This window comes from Carassius gibelio, chromosome B25 (assembly GCF_023724105.1).
Source record: "Carassius gibelio isolate Cgi1373 ecotype wild population from Czech Republic chromosome B25, carGib1.2-hapl.c, whole genome shotgun sequence".
In the NCBI taxonomy this organism is placed as follows: domain Eukaryota; kingdom Metazoa; phylum Chordata; class Actinopteri; order Cypriniformes; family Cyprinidae; genus Carassius; species Carassius gibelio.
This window is the reverse complement of record NC_068420.1, coordinates 9,694,452-9,717,859: the sequence shown is the minus strand read 5'-3', so window position 1 is coordinate 9,717,859 and position 23,408 is coordinate 9,694,452. Positions and strand designations below refer to the sequence as shown.

The following is a 23,408-nucleotide window of genomic DNA, read 5'->3' as shown; positions in this document are numbered from 1 at the left end:
AAAAAATACACACGTGCTGAGCTTCAAGGCCTGACATACTAACATGTGAGGTCTTGGGACTTAAGAAAACATCCACACAACAGAAAGCAAGTGTACGAGAATGTCCCAGGTTGAAAAATGTCAACAGCTCAGCGCACTAAATCCACTAAATCCACACTACTATTGACATTTTGCATATTAATCCATGTAGCTATAGCTCACTAAAATAGGCTACCACTTAATGCTACAATGCAAAGTAAACCACAATTTCTTTAGAATAATATAAAACATAATTCATATTATAGAAATAATACTGCACACCTATCAAATGTGTCAAATCTAAAATATGGTTTAATACTGTGTAGCTTAGAGAAAATACAAGCACAGGCTCATAAGCTTGACAGTTTTCCTGCTTGAATTCATTATAAGAAATGCACATAATTTCATAGGTTCATAAGTTATAAACTGTCATCTGTTAATATCAAATATTTTAACTACAGTGTTTTTCTTTCATTTTCCCGACTGCAGCCGTCAAATGTAACGCATCGGTGAGGCAAAACTGACGACTATTTGTGAAAATGTGCTTTGATGCGCTTCTTTGATAACTTGTGGTTAAAGCGCCACTAAGTGTCTTGCTCAGGGACACATTGGTGTCTCACAGTGGATTTGAACCCAGGTCTCCCACACCACAGACATGTGTCTTATCCACTGCGCTAACACCACCCCAGATAAAAGTTCAAGCCCCTGCCCCTTTAATCCCCAACGCTAAAGAACACTTTCAGTCCAATCTTGGGGCCCCTGGACCGCGAGGGCATTTGTTTCACATCCTCATTGAGGGCCAAGCTCCCCTAAAGTTTAATAATTTTTTAACTTAGCGTTTACTACTAACTTTAATAAAACACACCTGAATCAGTTAATCAAGGTCTTTGGGTTTACTTGTAAGCAAGGGTTGAAGGTTTAGCATCATATATTTGGTGACATCACAATTCAGATTTGATCATTAAAATCTTCACATAATGCACATTTTTTATAAATAAATCAATGTGAGTTGAATGTGAATCAAACATGCACAGGTTTGAAAAATGTCAAAAGCTCAGCATCCACTAAATCAACACTATCTCTAATACTATCTCAGAGCATCACGGTCCACAGTCACATCTAAACCTCTGTAAAAAAAAAAAATTACTAGTATGATTACAGTTAGACTAAAATGTTTACATGCTATTTTAAAAAGACAAATTTCTATTTTAGTCAGACTCAAAATAACATTTAATTGTGAATGGAAACCTGTAAGTATCACAATGTTTTTAGTGTCACTAACTACAAATGAAAAGCTGCACTTCCCCCCTCATTATATTATATGTATTATATAACCATTTTAACTGTTGGCTGAATTATTGTAACTTCTCTATTAGACCAACAAGTGTCCCTAGAGACCATGTGGTTGTGTTTTCTTAGAGCAGGGGTTCTCAGTCTTGTTTCCAGTGGTCCAACACTCAAGTTTAGTGCTTTAATTAAACACAACTGAATCAGTTAATCAAAGTCTGAGGGTTTACTTGTGAGGAAGGGGACCAGGTTGAGCAGCTGATATTTGGTGACAGCTCAATTCAAATTTTATCATGAAATCTTTTGCTTTTGTTCATTGAATGCTGAGTGTGACAGGCCTGAAAAGAGGAAGCTGTGTGTTTTCCTGAAACATTTTTTCAGTGAATCTGAAAGAAATGTACTCTGAACATTTTCACATGACTGACAAAGCAGAAAAAAGGAGGAGCTAAAACTACTCTCATGTAATGTTGATACTCAGAAAAGGATCTGTCTGAATGTCTATACAAGGAATAAGTCTGAACACATCAGCTCTGAGATTTTCAAGCTCTACAGAACTTCTACAGATTCTTTCTTGTGAAGAAATTTCTTGAAGAATGAGAAGCCTGATGTCTGTGTTGTTTCTGGTGCACAGACTTGAAGGAGTTTTATTTGTGTTTCAGTTGTGAAATGCTGACTTGTGTATATAATGACTTTTGTATGGACAATACAAAGGTTAGTTTATTTTGGCAAGATCATATAGGATGAAAATAAATGAGTGATTTATGCACCAGCTTTATACACGAGAAGAGCTTTGACAGAGCGGATGTGATTCTCCTGCTTCTTCATTTTCTCCTGTTATTACACTTACAAGTGAACTCCATAAAATAAGGTACTGTATTAGTGAGGTAGTCAATGATCTGTTATGTATGAAATACAGAAAAGTACAGCCTTGTGCAATTTTTGGAATCAAAACACTGCAACAGTTTGCATCAGGAAATACTGTCAGAGTAATGACTTGTCATTCTGATGGCACTGATATATTCATTGATATAAATGTTAGCTTTTGAGAGAAGAACTAAGGATTTTGAGCAACAGGCTTTTGGTAAACCATTGTGTGATGCTGTTTGTATGACTTGTCTTGAGAAATGCACTCGCTGGTTTGCAAATGTTAAGGATGAGTTGAGAAATGTACCAAAGCGACTGAAAAAACTGTGATATGTGAAATATTGTTGAATTACATATTGAATACTTGTTAATACCAGATCTGTTACGCATTCAAATATAAACTAAAGAAGGCAATGTGAATGTAATAAAGTGTAGAGGCAAAATAATTTTATTATTTTTGATTCTGATGATTATAAATGAGACTTATTGGGGTAAAAAGGGACATTGAAATTCATGAAATGAAGATGTTAAGTACTATTTCATTCATGCTTTTGTAACTCTAACAGAAGGCTTGAAGCTCTGGAACTTCCTTTTGATTCTGTCTGTCATTGTGAAGAAACATCTTGAAGAATGAGAAGCCTGATGTGTTTACTGTTCGTGATCGTCTGCTCTGTGCAGGTGACTCCAAGCGGTGAGAGCTCTTTTCCATTTTGAATTAAGACAAAATTATAAATGTATTGTTTTCATTTGTAGTTGCATTTGGTGATTTAAAAATATTGTAATCTTTTTGCATGAATACAGATATTTGATATTTCATATATCTTCATATTTCAGCTACCTCTTCAATTGGTGCGGCAAACTCAAACTGTTGTGGAGAGTTCAGTAAAATGAAGATTCCTGTGAATAAAGTCGTGTCTTACTATCAGACCAGCAGCATCTGTGCCAGACGCGCTATTGTGTGAGTGTCATCTTAACTATTATTTCATTTTCAACTAGAAAGTAAACATCAATAAGATACTCTTCTGAAGTCCTTGACTTAAATCATGTTTTTGTTTTTCCCTTCAGGTTTCAGACAATTGCAGGGAAAGAGTTCTGCTTTGATCCAGAGACCCCCTGGGTGAAGAGTCATATTGAAACAGTGGACAAAAGAACAACTGCTACAGAATCTAATTATAGATAAACAACAAATGCAACAAAAACATCTGCTACAGAATAAACTTCTGCTGCATTGAGAACTGCTACTAGACTAAAAAAAATTATATCCAATTCTTTAGATCTATGTATTTCAATTGCATATAAATTTCCCATCCATTTTGATTACATATTCTTAACCTAAACAAAATAATTAACTTTATGTGATGCAAATTTGCCAACCTTATGTAAATGAAACAAGTACGAAAGGAACATTCTGCATTTTAAACTTTTAAACACTTAAACTGACTCAAGTACAAAAAATTGACATCAAACACACAACATGCCAGGAACATATGAATCACTTCAAGTAATGAGTCAGTCCTTAAATATCTGGTATTTTCATTTCATTTAGATCTAGACAGCGATCTGTTTTGGCCTGTCAGTATAAAATAAGAATTAAACATATAGCCAGTTATTCTGAACTGTACTACCTGAAGGAGAAGAGAATTCTGATGGAACTGGACACAGCCGACCTTAAAAACATGAGCACTCATGTTGTTCCAGGACAGTTATGTGGCTTGATATCACTTGCACTACGTTTAATAAAAGAAAAGTAAAAAGGAGCATTAAACATTGAGTGCATTTTACTTCAAAATGTCATATTGTGTCTGCATATCTTCATTGAGGGAGATACTTGAGCCCCTCGGGTTGCAATTGCAGCTGATTTTAGTCTTCATTCTCAAAACATGCATAACAACAAGATCTCTTCAGGTTTAAGACAATTTCAGAGTAAGAGTTCTGTGTAGATCCTGAGACGAGTAAATATGTTGCTCATGTGGACAGCAGAACAACAGTCTAAAAGGACATTTAACCCCTGTACTAGTTCTAACATGTATATGATATTTTTAATGAAATGATTTATGGGTTTATGCTCAGTTATAACATAAAATTTAAATAATACAATTACCTTCATGAAGTAACATTTTTTATCTTCTTCCGCATTCATTTTTGGCCTGCAATACTCACACTTGGCCTCTTGAGAACTTGTGCAAACAACCGGATCTAAGAACATTTTAACATTTTAAAGGGATGGAAACCCTCAGTCTCAGTCTCAACATTTTGTCTTAGTGTCTATAACTGTAAATGAAAAGCTGTCCTTCTCCTGTTATTACAATTGTATATTTTAATTCTGTGAATCCAGATTTCAAGCATAGTGGTCTATCCTGCAGGATGATGTAACTGAGCAAGAGTGGCAAAAAACATGTTTAAAAGCCCAAACTTAGACCATGTGCACTTATTTGAGACTTCTTCAGTATAAATGGCCGAGAGTGGACAATATCTGACTCCAGTTAATTTGCATCACTTCAACCTGAATATTCCTGAAATATGCAACAAAAATTTAAACAAAAGCAGCAAACATTATTCCATCTAATGTGGGAATGCAGTAAAGTTCATTGTATTTGGGTTAAAATATTGATAAGTCAACTCATTGGTAAAATAATTCCTCTTGATCTTATGTTGTGTTTATTACATATTTGTCCTCTGCATTTTAAAATCACCAAACATGAAAGATTGATGTTAATTCTCTGGTTACTGGTAGCGAAATGTGTATTTGCATGTTCCTGGAAAAGAAAAAGAAGAAAGTCCTGGCACATCTCGATGAAAAAAAGGGGATGACCTCATGCCTTGCCTTAGAAAAAAGATAGCTATTTAAAAAAAAAAAAATACGCCATGTATTTTGGTTCATATGGAAAGTGTTCTAGTCTAGAACTTTTTAGAGTCTAAAAAGACAATTTTGTGGAACTGATAGACATTGAGAGTATAGAGACAAGTATGTATTATTACAGTATTTTACGCAGTTATAACTGAACTGTTGTCTTAACCTACATGACAATGTTTAAAATAAAAAATTCTGTGAATAAGTTCAACTTAATTAATATCACTTCTCTGTTAGACCAAAAAGTGTCACTAGAAACAAGAAGTGGTTTTGTTTTCTTAGAGCAGGGGTTCTCTGTCCTATTTCTGGAGGTCCAACATCTTCAGTTATTGCTTTAATAAAAACACATTTGAAACAGTTAATCAAGGTCTTTGGGTTTATCCGTGAGCAAGCAGTCATGCTTGAGCACCGGATATTTTGAGACAGCACAATTCAGATTTGATCACAAATCTTCAGATTTAGTTCATTTAATGCTGAGTTTGACAGTCCTGGAAAAGCAGAAGCTGTGTGTTGTTTTGCTGAAGTACATTCTCAGCGAATCTGAAAGAAAGGCAATTGCCACATTTTCACATAAATGACAAAGCAGAAAAAGCATGACGAAAAGAAAGAGCTAAAAACAGCTTTCATTCTACAATGCTAATACTCAGAAATGGATTTACATGAATATCTTTATGAGGAATATGTCTCTGAGTGTGTGTATAAGAGGATGCTCAGACGTTATTCTGGACACATCAGCTCTGAGATCTTCAAGCTCTACAGAACTTCTACAGACTCTTTCTGTCATTGTGAAGAAACATCTTGAAGAATGAGAAGCCTGATGTGTTTGCTGTTCCTGGTGATCTTCTGCGCTCTGCAGATGACTTCAAACGGTGAGGGCTCTTTTCCATTTTAATTTTTTAATGAAGACCAAATGTATTGCATTTGTTGCAACTGGTGATTTAAAATGTGTCAACATGATCAAACTGAAACCTTTTGTTGTATTTCTCCATATTTCAGCTACCTCTTCAATTGATTTGGCAAACTCAATCTGTTGTGGAGAGTTCAGTAAAGTGAAGGTTCCTGTGAATAAGGTGGTGTCTTACTATTGGACCAGCAGCATTGTCCCACACCACTGTCCCATACGCGCTATTGTGTGAGTGTCATCAACATTATCTCATTTTAAAACTGTAAAGTTAATCTGAATGAGATACACCATTAAACAAACTTTGAACTAAATCTTATTTTGTGTCTTTCCTCTCAGGTTTAAGACAATTGCAGGGAAAGAGTACTGTGTTGATCCAAAGACCCCCTGGGTGAAGAGTCATGTTGATAAAGTGGACAAAAGAACAACAACTGCTACTAAAGCATAAACTCAGAGTCTCACAGTCTAAAAGAAGCTACACTGTTTCTATTTAAAATGTGCATTTCATATTGTATATTTAAACATTGTGCTATTCCCATTGTGTATTTAAAATATATATATTTTTTTAGTTGTTTTAATAAAATATCAATGATACAATAATACAAATGTTTTTATTCTCTATTGCATACAGGTATAATACATTTTATTAAAATATGTGTATCATGAAGAAACAAAGCATTTGTTTTTAAATATTTAGGTCAAGCTATCATACATTTTTTATGTGACTAATCTATTGTAATACATTTCCCTTCTCATGTAAACACTAAAACACTATATACTTAGTGTTAATAGATTTAGTGAAATTAAATATTGACAGTACACTCACCTAAAGGATTATTAGGAACACCTGTTCTAATTTTCTCATTAATGCAATTATCTAATCAACCAATCACATGGCAGTTGCTTCAATGCATTTATGGGTGTGGTCCTGGTCAAAACAATCTCCTGAACTCCAAACTGAATGTCAGAATGGGAAAGAAAGGTGATTTAAGCAATTTTGAGTGTGATATGTTTGTTGATGCCAGACGGGCCGGTCTGAGTATTTCACAATCTGCTCAGTTACTGGGATTTTCACACACAACCATTTCTAGGGTTTACAAAGAATGGTGTGGAAAGGGAAAAACATCCAGTATGCAGCAGTCCTGTGGGCGAAAATGCCTTGTTGATGCTAGAGGTCAGAGGAGAATGGGCTGACTGATTCAAGCTGATAGAAGAGCAACTTTGACTGAAATAACCACTCGTTACAACAGAGGTATGCAGCAAAGCATCTGTGAAGCCACAACACACACAACCTTGAGGTGGATGGGCTACAACAGCAGAAGAGCCCACCGGGTACCACTCATCTCCACTACAAATAGGAAAAGGAGGCTACAATTTGCACGAGCTCACCAAAATTGCACAGTTGAAGACTGGAAAAATGTTGCCTGGTCTGATGAGTCTGATTTTTTCTTGCCATACTTTAGGCCCCTAAGTGCCAATTTGGCATCGTTTAAATGCCACGACCTAGCATTGTTTCTGACCATGTCCATCCTTTATGACCACCATGTACCCATCCTCTGATGGCTACTTCCAGCAGGATAATGTCACAAAGCTCGAGTCATTTCAAATTGGTTTCTTGAACATGACAATGAGTTCACTGTACTAAAATGCCCCCCACAGTCACCAGATCGCAACCCAATAGAGCATCTTCGGGATGTGGTGGAACGGGAGCTTCGTGCCCTGGATGTGCATCCCACAAATCTCCATCAACTGCAAGATGCTATCCTATCAATATGGGCCAACATTTCTAAAGAATGTTTTCAGCACCTTGTTGAATCAATGCCACGTAGAATTAAGGCAGTTCTGAAGGCGAAAGGGGGGTCAAACACAGTATTAGTATGGTGTTCCTAATACCCTTTAGGTAAATGTATATAGCTTTTGATACTTTTCTTTATGGTGTCCTGCAGTCATACTGTCATCTAATGGTGGAAGTTTTCAGTCTGATAGACCTTCAATGACAAAGATAAAAGATTAAACTCTGCTGGAATACATAAGAAATTATACAAAGGTTTCCCAAAGTGTTGTAGATGATAAAAACCATGCTAAAAGTTACTGTTGACTGTAACTATTACATTAGAATTTGCAATGGACTATTTGCATTATAATTGAATCCTAAATCAAAAATCTATAAAAAACTAAAATGTATAGAAAGTTTCTGAGAAGCTAATTGTGATGAGTGGGGCGGGGCCGAGGGACGTGGGAACCGGAGCGAGGTCGGTGGAGTGATTGGAGATGAGCTACACCTGCGACCCACCACCGGTCTCGAGTCCCACGAAGGAGATGGAAGGATATAAAACTGGAGAGACGACAGTGAAGGACGAGAGAGGACCAGGCCTGGGCTTTATTTTATGTTTTGGTTTTTATTTGTGCGCATCAGTCGTCCGTGAGGGGCTGATGCGCTGTTTTGTGTTTATTTTGTGATTATTAAAGTTTCATTTGGATTGTCCGCCGGTTCCCGCCTCCTTCTTCCCTTAGTTATGCAGATTTTATTATTACACTCATGTTGTCTTGTGAGTTTCTAAAAGGACCTTGTAGATCTCCAGATGGACCTTTAGAACTTTCCAGAGACTCCCCTTTTCTAATTGTCTTGAGGAATGCACTTGCTGGTTTGTAAATGTCAAAGATGATTTGAGAGATGTAACAAAAAGCAATTGAGGAGAAATATAGTTGAGAAGTTGAACTGAAATATACTGAAATACTTGTTAATACCAGATCTGTTAAGCATTTAAATGTAAACTAAAGAGGGCAATGTGAAAGTAATCAAGTGTAGAGGAAATAGAATTTGAATAATTTTGATATTGCTGATTCTAAATGATTACTTGGGATAAAACGGGACACTGAAATAAACTAAATGAAAATTTTAATGTAGCATTTTATTCATGCTTTTGTAACTTTGTTACAGAAAGCTTGGAGATCTGCAGGATTTCTTTTTGATTCATTGCTCACTGAAGACTGAGGAGCCTGATGTCTTCTGTTTCTGGTGCTCTTCTGCTCTGAGCAGATGATCTTGAGGACTTTATTTTCAGATTATTTATTCAGCTCTTAGCTTTACTTGTTGCAATTTAGTGTTGCACTTTGTGATTTGAAAATAAAGATAGATACCAATATTCTCAAAAACCTTTGTCTTTTTTGTGCATGAAAAAACCCCAGATACATGAGATTTTTCTAATTTGAGATATTTCAGTTTTAGTACTTGATGTGGCACAATCAAAGTGCTGTTTAGAGATCACTAATGTGAAGATTTCTCTGAAACAGGTGACTTCTTACTACTGGATCAGCATCATCTTTCCTAGACACTAACTGCAAATGAGAAGCTGTCCTTTTCCTGTTATTATATTTGCATATTTCAGTTCTGTGAATCAGTTTAACTGGTGACTGAATTATTCTTACTTCTCTGTTAGACCACAAATGTCACTAGAGACCAGAAGTGGTTGTGTTTTCTTAGAGCAGGGGTTCCTGCTTCTGTTTCTGGTGGTCCAACATCTTAAGTTTAGTGTTTTAATTAAACAAACCTAAACCAGTTCATCAATCAAGGTCTTTGGGCTTATACGTGAGTAAGGGGTCAAGGTTGATATTTGATAACAGCAAAATTCAGATTTAATCATTCAAATCTTCATATTTAGTTCATTGAATGCTGAGTTTGACAGGCAAGGAAAACAGGAAGCTGTGTGTTGTTTTTCTGAAGCACGTTTTCACTGAATCTGAAAGAAAAGTATTTGGCACATTTTCAAATAAGCAACAAAGCAGGAAATGAATGAGAAAAAGAAAGAACTAAAAACACCTATTCATATTGTATATTCAAACCTTGTGTTGTTTCCAATTTGTATATAAATTATTTTAGTGACAGAATAATTTATGTGATTTTTAAATAAAATATAAAAGATGATCATAATGTTTTTATCCTCTATTGCATATTACATTTTATTCAAATGTATGTATCATGAAACAAAGCATTTGTTTTAAATATCTGTCAAACTAAAGAGTTGTATAAAAATGACTAAAAACAAATCTGTTTTAGCCACATATTTCACCAAAGTTTTACTAAAGTACAACATAAAACCATGCTACAAATTCTTATTGAATCTAACTATAAGATTACAAGATTACAATTTGGAATGGACTGTTTGCTATATAATTGTATCCTAAAACAAAAATCAATAAAAAAAGAAAATGTACTGAAAGCTTCTGAGAAACTCATCTTGTCTTATTGTCTATATTGTTTCTCAAAGGACCTTGTGGATCTCCGGATGGATCTTCAGACATTTCCAGAGTCTCCACTTTTTTAATTTTACTCAAAAAAGAAAGAAAGAAAGAAAGAAAGAAAGATTGTTTAATTATTATTTATTAAGTAAATCACAATTTGTTCAAATAAAAATTTGAGCCCCTGTCCCTTTAATCGCTGAAAAAAAAGGTAGCTGATGTTGTTTTCCTCAAGTACATTTTCAGTGAACTTCAGAGAAAAGTACCTAGTACTGTACCTTCAACTCTCTTACATGACCAGAAAGCAGAAAACGGATGAGAAAAAAGGAAGAGCTAAAAACAGCTCTCATTCTACAATGTTGATACTCAGAAATGGATTTAAATGAATGTGTTTATGAGGAATATGTCTCTGACTGTGTATATAAGAGGATGCTCAGACGTTATTCTGGACACAACAGCTCTGAGATCTCCAAGCTCTACAGAACTTCTACTGATTCTTTCTGTCATTGTGTAGAAACTTCTTGAAGAATGAGAAGCCTGATGTGTTTGCTGTTCCTGGTGATCTTCTGCTCTGTGCAGATGACTTCAAGCGGTGAGGGCTCTTTTACATTTTTAATTAAGATAAAATGTATTGTTTTCAGAATATTTATGGATGTTTAAATTGCATTTGTTGATTTAAAAATATTATAACAGCTTATAATCTTTTTGCATGAATACAGATATTTGATATTTCACATATCTTCATATTTCAGCTAGCCTGGCAAGTGAAGTTGCAAACTCAAAGTGTTGTGAAGGGTTCAGTAAAGTGAAGATTCCTGTGAATAAAGTCGTGTCTTACTATTGGACCAGCAGCATCTGTCCCATACGCGCTATTGTGTGAGTGTCATCTTAACTATTATTTTGTTTACAAACTAGAAAGTAAACATGATTTAGAAACTCTTCTGAAGTATTTGACTTAAATCATGTTTTTGTTTTTCCCTTCAGGTTTCAGACAATTGCAGGGAAAGAGTTCTGCTTTGATCCAGAGACCCCCTGGGCGAAGAGTCATATTGAAACAGTGGACAAAAGAACAACTGCTACAGAATCTAATTCTAGATAAACAACAAATGCTACAAAAACATCTGCTACAGAATCTAATGCTACAAAAACATCTGCTAAAGAATAAACTTCTGCTTCATTGACAACTGCTACTACAGCAAAGACTCAGAGCCTTACAGTCTAAAAGAAGCTACACTGTTTCTATTTGATCTCTGCATTTCATACTGTATGTACAATCATATTTCTGATGTGTATATGAATATATATTCTCCAAATAATGTATGTAAATAAATCCAGCTTTTTTTTAATAAAATATAAATTAATGAAAAAAATATTGTCATTCTTTTTTCCTTTTATGAATGTAGTATTTATTCTTTATTTGGATTGTATTTAAACTTTAGTTTTATTCATGAGGTGTGATACAAAACATTTAGTAAATAAATATGAAACAAACAAAAAATCTAATAAATAAGTTAAAGACATTTGTGCAAATCCTTAATTAATTATATAACTGTAAATGCTTCAAAAAGACTTTTACACACAAATATGTTTTTTATGGGTGTTTATTCAGAGTCACCTCTTCATTAATAAATCATTTTATTGCAATCTAATATGGATCAAATGCAAAGTGAAGAAAACTGGTTTGTTACCCTGCTGCAATTGAGGTTTCATATTGAGTGCTTAAAATTCCTCCTAAAAAGTGAGATTAGCAAAACTGATATGAACCAAAATATACTTTACAGTGCTTTATAATAAAGAGAAACAAATGTGATGGAAAAGTTATGAATTATGAATTCTTCTTAATATTATTATTACATTTATATGGTGCACCACCGTTTATTTCATTCACAATAACTCTGGTGGCTTATTTCTTGTAAAAATGGGCTCTATAGATTTATACGGTTCATTATCTCATAGGTTCATTATTCTTATTAGTCTCATAACTTCTTCATCATGTTCATCTCTGCAACCAAGTTGTGACAGACCATAGAAATGAAAGGGGAGATTATCTATAAATGTATACAGTACTTAATGGGAAAAGGCTTTACTTGTTCTTTAATTTCTATAGATAGGTTTATTGTTCTTTTATTACTCTAGAATGTATTTTTATAATTAATATTTATTTTGGTTAAATTATCTTTCTCTTTATACCAGCTGTATCAAACATGTTTATTGTGTTTGTCTATACAAATATGAGGTTGCATTGTAGTGTTTTTTTATTTATTAAATAAATAAATAAATAAAAAGTTATTTTCTCAATGTGTCTTCTGATGGTGATATTTGCTTCCTAAAACACCTTTAACATGAACACAGTTAAATTCATGTAAATATTGAATTTCAGGAGAAACGGTATTTAATCTGTGTACACATCATAATATAATACCTCCATCCATTTTCCTGAAATACACACCATATAAAAATATGAAGTCCGTGTTTGAAATTCACATTTATTGCTGAACATGATTAACTTTTTTTTTAATTTATTCATCAACATTACAGGGCCAAAAAAAAAGGGAAAGTTTTGTGTTGTTTTCAAAAGCATATTTGAATTTTTTTAATCTGAAAGAAAAGTTACCATATTTCCACATGAGCAGCAAAACGTAAATAGGATCATGGGGAAAAAAAGAGCTTAAAACAACTCTCAATGTGTTCTGAAGTTCATTGGACATTTTAAATGAATTTTTTTGATATCCCATAAAATGTAAATGATAAAATTAACACTTGTATCCTCTACTATATGCATTTTGATTATCTTTTATTATTATTATTATTTAGAAGTCAATGTTAAATGTAGATACTTCAAAAATTTGTAAAATTAAATAAAAAAATACAAAAATATGCAGAGCTACAGGGCCTGCAATACTTCTTGAGAACTTGAGTATACCAGCTAAACTAAGTGCACAAGACTTTCCCAAGTCTGAAAAATGCCAAAAGCACCCAGTAAATCCACACTATAATACTACGTCAGAGTGGTCCTCAGGAGCACAGACACATCTAGATCTGTACTGTAAAAACCAGGCTGGTATGATTTCAGTTAGTCTAAAATGTTTACATGCCATTAGGGTTAGAAGACAAATTCTAATTTTAGGCAGACTCAAAAAACCCTCAAGCAGATCACAATATTTTTGACTCTAACTGCAAATGAAAGGCAGCCCTTTTTCTTGTTATAATATTTGCATATTTTGATTCTGTGAATTAGTTTAGGCTGAATTATTCTCACTTCTCTGTTAGACAAAAAAGTGTCACTAGAAGTAAGGAGTGGTTGTGTTTTCTTAGAGCAAGGGGTTTTTGGTCCAACATCTTATGTTTAGTGTTTTAATTAAACACCTTAAACAGATTTATGTGTGAATAAGCAGTGAAGGTTTAGCACCTGATATTGATAGCGGAATACATAATTGATCATTTAAATATGCTGAGCTTGACAGGCATGGAAAGAGGAAGCTGTGTGTTGTTTTGCTGACGCACATTTTCAGTGAAACTGAAAGAAAAGTACTAGGCACGTTTTCACATTAATGACAAAGCAGAACAAAGATGACAGAAAGAAAGAGCTAAAAACAGTTCTCATTCTGCAATGTTGATACTCAGAACTGGATTTACATAAATGTCTTTTTGAGGAATATGTCTCTGACTGTGTATAAGAGGATGCTCAGACGTTATTCTGGACACAACAGCTCTGAGATCTTCAAGCTCTACAGAACTTCTACAGGTTCTTTCTGTCATTGTGAAGAAACATCTTGAAGAATGAGAAGCCTGATGTGTTTGCTGTTCCTGGTGATCTTCAGCTCTCTGCTGATGACTTCAAGCGGTGAGTGCTCTTTTACATTTTGAATTAAGATAAAATGTATTGTTTTCAGAATATTTATGGATGTTTAAATTGCATTTGTTGATTTAAAAATATTATAACAGCTTATAATCTTTTTGCATGAATACAGATATTTGATATTTCACATATCTTCATATTTCAGCTAACCATGCAATTGAAGTGGCAAACTCAAAGTGTTGTGAAAGGTTCAGTAAAGTGAAGATTCCTGTGGATAAAGTCGTGTCTTACTATCAGACCAGCAGCATCTGTCCCATACGCGCTATTGTGTGAGTGTCATCTTAACTATTATTTCATTTTCAAACTAGAAAGTAAACATCAATGAGACACTCTTCTGAAGTATTTGACTTAAATCATGTTTTTGTTTTTCCCTTCAGGTTTAAGACAATTGCAGGGAAAGAGTTCTGCATTGATCCAAAGACCGACTGGGTGAAGAGTCATATTGAAACAGTGGACAAAAGAACAACAACTACAGAATCTAATGCTACAAAAACAACAACTACAGAATCTAATGCTAAATCAACAACAAATGCTACAAAAACAACTGCTACAGAATCCAATGCTACAAAAACATCTGCTAAAGAATAAACTTCTGCTGCATTGACAACTGTTACTACAGCAAAGACTCAGAGCCGTACAGTCTAAAAGAAGCTACACTGTTTCTATTTGATCTCTGCATTTCATACTGTATGTACAATCATATTTCTGATGTGTATATGAATATATATTCTCCAAATAATGTATGTAAATAAATTCAGCTTTTTTAATAAAATATAAATTAATGAAAAAATAATCGTCATTCTTTTTTCCTTTTATGAATGTAGTATTTATTCTTTATTTAGATTGTATTTAAACTTTAATTTATTCATGAGGTGTGATACAAAACATTTAGTAAATAAATATGAAACAAAATAAATCTAATAAATTAAAGACATTTGTGCAAATCCTTGCATCACACAATTAATTATATAACTGTAAATGCTTCAAAAAGACTTTTACACACAAATATGTTTTTTATGGGTGTTTATTCAAGTTATTTTTTTTCATTATTCTAATTAGTCTCATATCTTCTTCATCATGTTCATCTCTGCAATCAAGTTGTGACAGACCATAGAAATGAAAGGAGATATTATCTATAAATTTATACAGTATTTATGGATAAGGAGGTTTATTGTACTTTTATTACTCTAGCATATATATTTTATAATAATATTTATTTTGTTTCTCTTTATACCAGCTATCAAAAATGTTTTTTGTGTCTGTCTATACAAATATGAGGTTTTATTGTAGTGTTTTTTTTTTATTTATTTAAGAAAAAGTTATTTTCTAAATGTGTCTTCTGATGGTGATCTTTGCTTCCTTAAACACCTTTAACATGAACACAGTTAAATTTGTGTAAATGTTGAATTTCATGTTGATCCAGAGAGCCCCTTGGTGAAGAGTCATGTTGACTCACTATTGAAACACTATTTCTATTTGACTTGTGCATTTCATATTGTATATTTAATCCTTGTTGTATTTCCAATGTGCATATAAAATAATTTGTTTACAGAATCATTTATGTGATTGGTTCAGTTGTTATAATAAAACATCAGTGATAAAATTATCATAAATGTAGTAGCCTATTGTTTTTATTCTCTATTGCATGTACGTTACATTATATTAAAATGTTTGTCATTATGAAACAAAGCATTTGTTTTAAATATCTCAGTCAGTATTATAAATGATACAGTATTAATGTAGATGATAAATGATAATAAAACAATGCTAAAGATTCTTGCTTTTTTCTGCTGATGTCACAGACTGCCAGATTCAAACTAGTTTTGAACTTTCACAGAAAGACACACTGGATCACTCATAATCACACAAAGGTGCTCAGACAACCTTTTCAAGCTCATAAATAGTTTCTTTTATTTTATTGATATCCAAATCATAGTCAAAGAAGTAGCAAATAAGAAATTGAATGGCCTTTTCAAGCAACTATATTTCATTATTTTACAGGTCTATAACAGACCAAACCACAGAGTAACTATATAAGTTTATACTGGAAATATGCAAACTAATGTAAACATACTGTATGAAAAGCGGTCATCTATCAGTATTTGGAAATGTAAATGGTCATCTATTCAAGGGCTGTAAAATGTTACTGCTGTTTCACTATTTGCTGTAACACGAGCTGGTGTGTAAATCAAGGTGCACGACGAGATTTATATTAAGTTCTTTTAATGATCAAAGGATAATAAGGGCACATACAGCACAAATCTTCATACATTAGAATATAACATCACATCAATAGTGGACAAGAAGGAACTGAACAGACAGGGTTTTTAAACACAAGTAAAAGTAATCAGGGGAATGGAAACAGGTGGGGATTAATCAATTAACAAAACGAGGAACGGAACATGACCAAAATAGGGAAACACAAAGGAACAGAAGTTCGTGACTATGAAAGTTCACCCCCATCTCGGAAGACCGCTGCAGAGCTGGAGCGACTGAGGGTGGAGGTGGAGCCGGAGGGAAGGAGGAGCCTGACAGAGCCGGAGGAATGGAGTCCCAAGACGGCGGATGGTCAACGACTGACCAAGGTGGAGCCGGAGGGATGAGGGAACCTGGTGGAGCTGGTGGAATGCCGGGCCATGGTGGAGATGAGGGAGCTAAGAGCTAAGGCGGAGCCGACAGGTTGGAGGGTACGAGGTGGAGTCCAGGGCTCGCAGGCTGGAAGCAGAGACAAGGGATCCTCACGACAAGGTGGAGCTTGGACTGGAAGTCCCGAGGCGGACCAGAGCGCCCAGACTGAGGTGCGCTGACTGAGGTTGTTCCAAATGGCTGGACGGAACCAGCGAAGATGGAGCAGAGGAACTGACTGGTCTAGGAGGAGGCGGGAGAGGGAGGCTGGGAGGGAATACAGGGGGATCAGGGCTGGACGGAACCAGCAGAGACACAGGAGAATTAGGAGTTACCTCCCCAAACCAGTCTATAAGGTCCATTTGAAAAATGTCCATTAATTCCTCTACATAATCTTCAGAAAGCAGTTGCAGCTCACCCTCAGTCGCAGAAGTGTGGGCAGGGCTTTCCTCCACGCCCTCGATCTCCACCAGTAATCCAACGATGCACGGTGTTGCCGGCTCACACACCTGGTGTCTAACTGCTCCAGGCGTAGGAGTCGGACTGGCGGGATAGTCATTCCGGGAGAGAGAGAAAACAAAACAAAAAAGAAAGAAAATCGTAGCTAAACACACTTTTGTAGGTCCGCTATTCTGTAACACGTGCTGGTGTGTTAATCAAGGCACACGACGATGGAGATATATATAAAAAGTTATTTTAATAACTTTTGAGCATTGTTTTATTATTATTTATCATCTACATGAATACTGTATCATTCAGGGGAATGGAAACAGGTGGGGATTAACAAAATGAGGAACGGAACATGACCAAAATAGGGAAACACAAAGGAACAGAAGTTCATGACTATGACATTTGCAAGGTTTTGTGTCTGTTTCTCACATAAAAGCATAAACAGTTCGAATAAAAATTTATTTAAATTAGCCAACTATGTAAATTTGTGTATTTGGGAAGCTGTTGAAGGTATCTGTGTGGTAATATTAGTGTCATTTCTCAAAGTAAAATATCCACATATCGTCTATTCAGAGTATATTTTTGTACAAGAATAAAACTGTGAATTGTGGAATGAAAGGCCTGAAAAAAAGGAAGCTGTGTGTTGTTTTCCTCAAGCACATTTTCAGTGAACTGAAAGAAAAGTACCTTCAACTCTCTAAGATGGGTAGAAAGCAGAAAAAGATGAGGAAAAGAAAGAGCTAAAAACACCTCTCATTCTGCGATGTTGATACTCAGAAATGGATTTACATGAATGTCTTTTTTGAGGAATATGTTTATGTCTATGTATATGAGGATGCTCAGATGTTATTCTGGACACAACAGCTCTGAGATCAATAAAAACTCAAGCCCCTGCCCCTTTAATCCCCAACGCTAAAGAACACTTTCAGTCCAATCTTGGGGCCCCTGGACCGCGAGGGCATTTGTTTCACGTCCTCATTGAGGGCCAAGCTCCCCTAAAGTTTAATAACTTTTTAAACTTAGAGTTAACTACTAACTTTAATAAAACACACCTGAATCAGTTAATCGAGGTCTTTGGGTTTACTTGTAAGCAAGGGTTGAAGGTTTAACGTCTGATATTTGGTGACAGCACAATTCAGATTTGATCATTAAAATCTTCACATTAGCGTTGAACTTGAGTATACATGCTGATTGTGTAGTGACTTGTGTAAGTTTGAAAGCATTAGTCACATCTAAACTTCTACTGTAAAAAAAAAATCAAATAAAAATACTATGATGATTTCAATTAGACTAAAATGTTTACATGCCATTTTAAAAAGACAAATTACTATTTTAGTCAGACTCAAAAAACATTTAATTGTGAATGGAAACCTGAAAGTATCACAAAGCTGCCATTTTCCCTGCATTATATTATATGTATTATATAACCATTTTAACTGTTGGCTGAATTATTGTAACTTCTCTATTAGACCAACAAGTGTCCCTAGAGACCAGAGGTGGTTGTGTTTTCTTAGAGCAGGGGTTCTCAGTCTTGTTTCCAGTGGTCCAACATCTCAAGTTTAGTGCTTTAGGAAAGGTGAGGAAAGAGACCAGGTTAAGCACCTGATATATTTTCATAAAATCTTTTGCTTTTTTTTTTCAAAATTCATCATTAAAATTTTCAGATTTAGTTCATTGAATGCTGAGCTTGACAGGCCTGAAAAGGGGTAGCTGTGTGTTTTCCTGAAACATGTTTTCAGTGAATCTGAAAGAAAAGTAGAACATTTTCACATGACTGACAAAGCAGAAAAAAGGAAGAGCTAAAACTACTCTCATGTAATGTTGATACTCAGAAAAGGATCTGTCTGAATGTCTTTACGAGGAATACGTCTGAACACATCAGCTCTGAGATCTTCAAGCTCTGCAGAACTTCTACAGATTCTTTCTTGTGAAGAAACTTCTTGAAGAACGAGAAGCCTGATGTCTGTGTTGTTTCTGGTGCAGAGACTTGAATAGTTTTATTTGTGTTTCAGTGAAATGCTGACTGTGTACTGACTTTTGTACGGACAATGCAAAGGTTAGTTTATTTTGGCAAGATCATATAGGATGAAAATAAATGAGTGATTTATGCACCAGCTTTATACACGAGAAGAGCTTTGACAGAGCGGATGTGATTGTTCTGCTTCTTCATTTTCTCCTGTTTTTACACTTTTGAACTTCATCAAATAAAAATGAAACCATTTAAAATAGAATGATACTTTGTCTATTGTAATAGATTGTGAATATACATGGTGGCATTGGTGAGGTAGTCAATGATCTGTTATGTATGCAATATGGAAAAAACTATTTTTGGAGTTTGCATCAGGAAAAAATGTCAGAGTACACTATTATAACATGGATAAGCATTTCAACTATCTTGTTCATTAAAAATGACTTGTCATTCCAATGGCACTGATACATTCTTATAAATATTTACTTTTGAGAGAAGAACTAGTATTTTGTGCAATTTGGTTACCCATTGTATAATGCTGTTTGTATGAATTGTCTTGAGAAATGCACTCGCTGGTTTGCAAATGTTAAGGATGAGATGAGAAATGTACTAAAGCAAGTGAGAAAAACTGTAATATGTGAAATGAAGTTGAATTGAATACTAAATACTTGTTAATACCAGATCTGTTTACCATTAAAATATAAAGTAAAAAAGGCAAGATGAGATGAGATACTCCATTAAACAATTTTTGATCTAAATCTTATTTTGTGTCTTTCCTCTCAGGTTTAAGAAAATTGCAGGGAGAGAGTACTGTGTAGATCCAAAGACCCCCTGGGTGAAGAGTCATGTTGAAACAGTGGACAAAAGAACAACAGTCTAAAATAAGCTACACTGTTTTTATTTAAAATGTGCATTTCATATTGTATATTTAAACCTTGTGCTATTTCAGATGTGTATATTAAATATTTGATTAAATAGAATAATTTATGTGATTGAGTTCAGTTGTTTTAATAAAATATCAATGATACAATTATCTTAATATAGTAATGTTTTTATTCTCTATTGCATACAGGTATAATAAATGTTATTCAAATGTGTGTATCATGAAGAAACAAAGCATTTTTAAATATTAAAGTCAGACCTAAAAAAAAATCTATTGTAGTAATACATTTCCCTTCTCATGTAAACACTATAACACTATATACTTAGTGTTATTAGAATTAGTAATTTAATTTAATTAAGTTGTGAAGATAAGATTTTCTTTTTCAGTTTTAGTACATGATGTGGCACAATCAAAGTTTTGTGGAGAGATCACTAATGTGAAGATTTCTCTGAAACAGGTGACTTCTTAATTCTGGATCATCATCATCTGTTCTAGACACTAACTGCAAATGAGAAGCTGTCATTTTCCTGTTATTATATTTGCATATTGCATATATTTGCATATTTCAGTTCTGTGAATCAGTTTAACTGGTGACTGAATTATTCTTACTTCTCTGTTAGACCACAAATGTCACTAGAGACCAGAAGTGGTTGTGTTTTCTTAGAGCAGGGGTTCCTGCTTCTGTTTCTGGTGGTCCAACATCTTCAGTTTAGTGTTTTAATTAAACAAACCTAAACCAGTTAATAAAGGTCTTTGGGTTTATACGTGAGTAAGGAGTCAAAGTTAAGCACCTGATATCTGTTGACAGCACAATTCAGATTTAATCATAAAAATCTTCAGATTTAGTTCATTGAATGCTGAGCTTGACAGGCTGGTAACAGAGGAAGCTGTGTGTTGTTTTGAAAGTGAAAGTGAAATGTGAAAGTGACGTGACATGGCCAATATGGTGACCCATACTCGGAATTAGTGTTCTGCATTTATGCCATCAAAAGTACACACACACACAGCAGCTTCTGTATTGTTTCTCAAAGGACCTTGTGGATCTCCAGATGGATCTTCAAATGGATCTTTTTTTCTTTTAGTCAAAAAAAGAAAGACAAATAATTAATGTTTTAATCTAACAGATAGGGTTTTAAAGTTAAAGTCTGACACCCAAGTAAATCACACATTTGTTCCTCACTAAATGAAAAAAAAAAAAAAAACAGCTGCCCTCTGTTCATAACCTGTGCATATTTAAGTTCAAATAAATATATGAGCCCCTGTCCCTTTAATCACTGAAAAAAGGAAGCTATGTGTTTTCATCAAGCATATTTTCAGTGAACTTGAAAGAAACGTAACAAAAGTAACACACTGGTAAGAATTTTTATTTATTTATTTTTTTCCCTTAAATCTATTATTTACTTACCGTAATTATTTATATGTTGAAATGTTGTGTAATAAGTGGCTTGACTGTTTCCCTTAAATGTCTGTCTGAATTTGCTGCTTGCTTGCAACTGCTTTGTTAATGGAAGCTTTGTGTTCAAATATTTCAGCTCAAATCAATATTTAGTGTCTAATTATTTACTTATGTGGCAAGTAGCTGTGTTATAACCAAGATAATTTTTCGTGGGTTACCTTCTCAGGGTTTATTCTGCAATAACAACCAGCTGGATGTACATTATCCTTTACATATATTATTGTCTTCATGTCAATGTCCTAGTCATACACTGTCATCTAAAGTTTTTGGTATGATAGACTTTCAATGACAAAGATAAAAGATGAAAATATGCTGGAATACATTAGATCGGGGGTTCTCAAACCTGTCCTGTAGGATATAGCCCTTGACAATTTGTAAGGTTCTCTTATCAGACACAACCAATTCACCAATCAGGTGTGTTACAAGAGAGACATGCTGTACAAAATGTGCAGGGCTCCTCCAGGACAAGTTTGAGAACCACTGCATTAGATATAAGTTTTCCAAAAGTATTGTAGATGATAAAACCATGCTACAAATGATTATTGACTGCATCTATGAGATTACAATTTTGGAATGGACTATTTGCATTATAATTGTATCCTAAAACAAAAATCAAAAAAGAAAATGTACAGAAAGTTTCTGAGAAACTCTTCTTGTCTTATTGTCTATGTTGCTTCTCAAAGGACCTTGTAGATCTCTGGAGGTTTCCAGAGAAAATTTCCAGAGAAACATCTTTTTTTTTTCTTTTTGTGTAAATAAATAAAAAGGAACAGCTGCCTTTTTTTTCCCTTACTTGTGCATATTTAAGTTCAAAAAAAAAAAAAAAAAAGCCCCTGTGCCTTTAAACACTGAAAAAAAGGAAGCTGTGTGTTGTTTTCCTGAAGCACATTTTCGATGAACTTGAAAGAAAAGTATCTTCAACTCTCTTACATGAGTAAAAAGCAGAAAACGGATGAGAAAAAAGGAAGAGCTAAAAACAGCTCTCATTCTACAATGTTGATACCCAGAAATGGATTTACATGAATGTGTTTATGAGGAATATGTCTCTGACTGTGTATAAGAGGATGCTCAGACGTTATTCTGGACACAACAGCTCTGAGATTTTCAAGCTCTACAGAACTTCTACAGATTCTGTCTGTCATTGTGAAGAAACATCTTGAAGAATGAGAAGCCTGATGTGTTTGCTGTTCCTGGTGATCTTCTGCTCTGTGCAGATGACTTCAAGCGGTGAGTGCTTTTTTTTTATTTTGAATTAAGAAAAAATTTATTGTTTTTAGAATATTTATGGAAGTTTTAGTTGCATTTGTTGCATTTTGTGATTTAAAAAGATTGTTACATCTTATAATCTTTTTGCATGAATACAGATATTTGATATTTCACGTGTCTTGATATTTCAGCTAACCTGGCAATTGAAGTGGCAAACTCAAAGTGTTGTGAAAGGTTCAGTAAAGTGAAGATTCCTGTGAATAAAGTCGTGTCTTACTGTTGGACCAGCAGCATCTGTCCCATACGCGCTATTGTGTGAGTGTCATCTTAACTATTATTTTGTTTACAAACTAGAAAGTAAACATAATTTAGAAACTCTTCTGAAGTATTTGACTTAAATTATGTTTATGTTTTTCCCTTCAGGTTTAAGACAATTGTAGGGAAAGAGTTCTGCATTGATCCAAAGACCGACTGGGTGAAGAGTCATGTTGATAAAGTGGATAAAAGAACAACAACTACAGAATCTAATGCTACAAAAACAACAACTACAGAATCCAATGCTAAATCAACAACAAATGCTACACAAATATCTGCTACAGAATCTACTTCTGCTGCATTGAGAACTGCTACTACAGCAAAGACTCAGAGCCATACAGTCTAAAAGAAGCTACACTGTTTCTATTTGATATCTGCATTTCATAATGTATATACAACCATATTTCTGATGTGTATATTAATATATATTCTCCAAATAATGTATGCAAATAAATCCAGCTTTTTTAATAAAATATAAATTAAAA

At 34.3% G+C, this 23,408-nt stretch overlaps 2 protein-coding genes across 22 annotated transcripts; both read left to right on the top strand.

Moving 5' to 3' along the window:
* The first annotated feature begins 1,791 nt into the window (after window positions 1–1,791).
* LOC128014253 (monocyte chemotactic protein 1B) lies at window positions 1,792–23,396 on the top strand. 21 transcript variants are annotated; one of them, XM_052597668.1, is made up of 6 exons: window positions 1,803–2,173; window positions 2,736–2,847; window positions 10,740–10,752; window positions 10,913–10,955; window positions 14,208–14,288; window positions 23,032–23,396. In XM_052597668.1, exons 2-6 carry the CDS (start codon window positions 2,800–2,802, stop codon window positions 23,267–23,269), a joined length of 423 nt encoding a protein of 140 aa, XP_052453628.1. In that variant the 5' UTR covers window positions 1,803–2,173; window positions 2,736–2,799; the 3' UTR covers window positions 23,270–23,396. The 21 variants fall into 21 exon arrangements, with proteins under 21 accessions (XP_052453632.1, XP_052453633.1, XP_052453629.1 ...); XM_052597667.1 differs by lacking the exon at window positions 14,208–14,288 and adding an exon at window positions 22,843–22,923 and having other exon boundaries at window positions 1,804–2,173; XM_052597677.1 differs by lacking the exons at window positions 14,208–14,288; window positions 23,032–23,396 and adding exons at window positions 11,145–11,250; window positions 14,551–14,801 and having other exon boundaries at window positions 1,805–2,173; window positions 10,913–11,036.
* Window positions 5,748–6,489, top strand: LOC128014256 (monocyte chemotactic protein 1B). Its single transcript, XM_052597681.1, has 3 exons — window positions 5,748–5,889; window positions 6,017–6,152; window positions 6,261–6,489. The coding sequence occupies exons 1-3, from the start codon at window positions 5,826–5,828 to the stop codon at window positions 6,367–6,369; spliced, it is 309 nt and encodes a 102-aa protein (XP_052453641.1). The 5' UTR covers window positions 5,748–5,825; the 3' UTR covers window positions 6,370–6,489.
* Window positions 23,397–23,408: the final 12 nt, after the last annotated feature.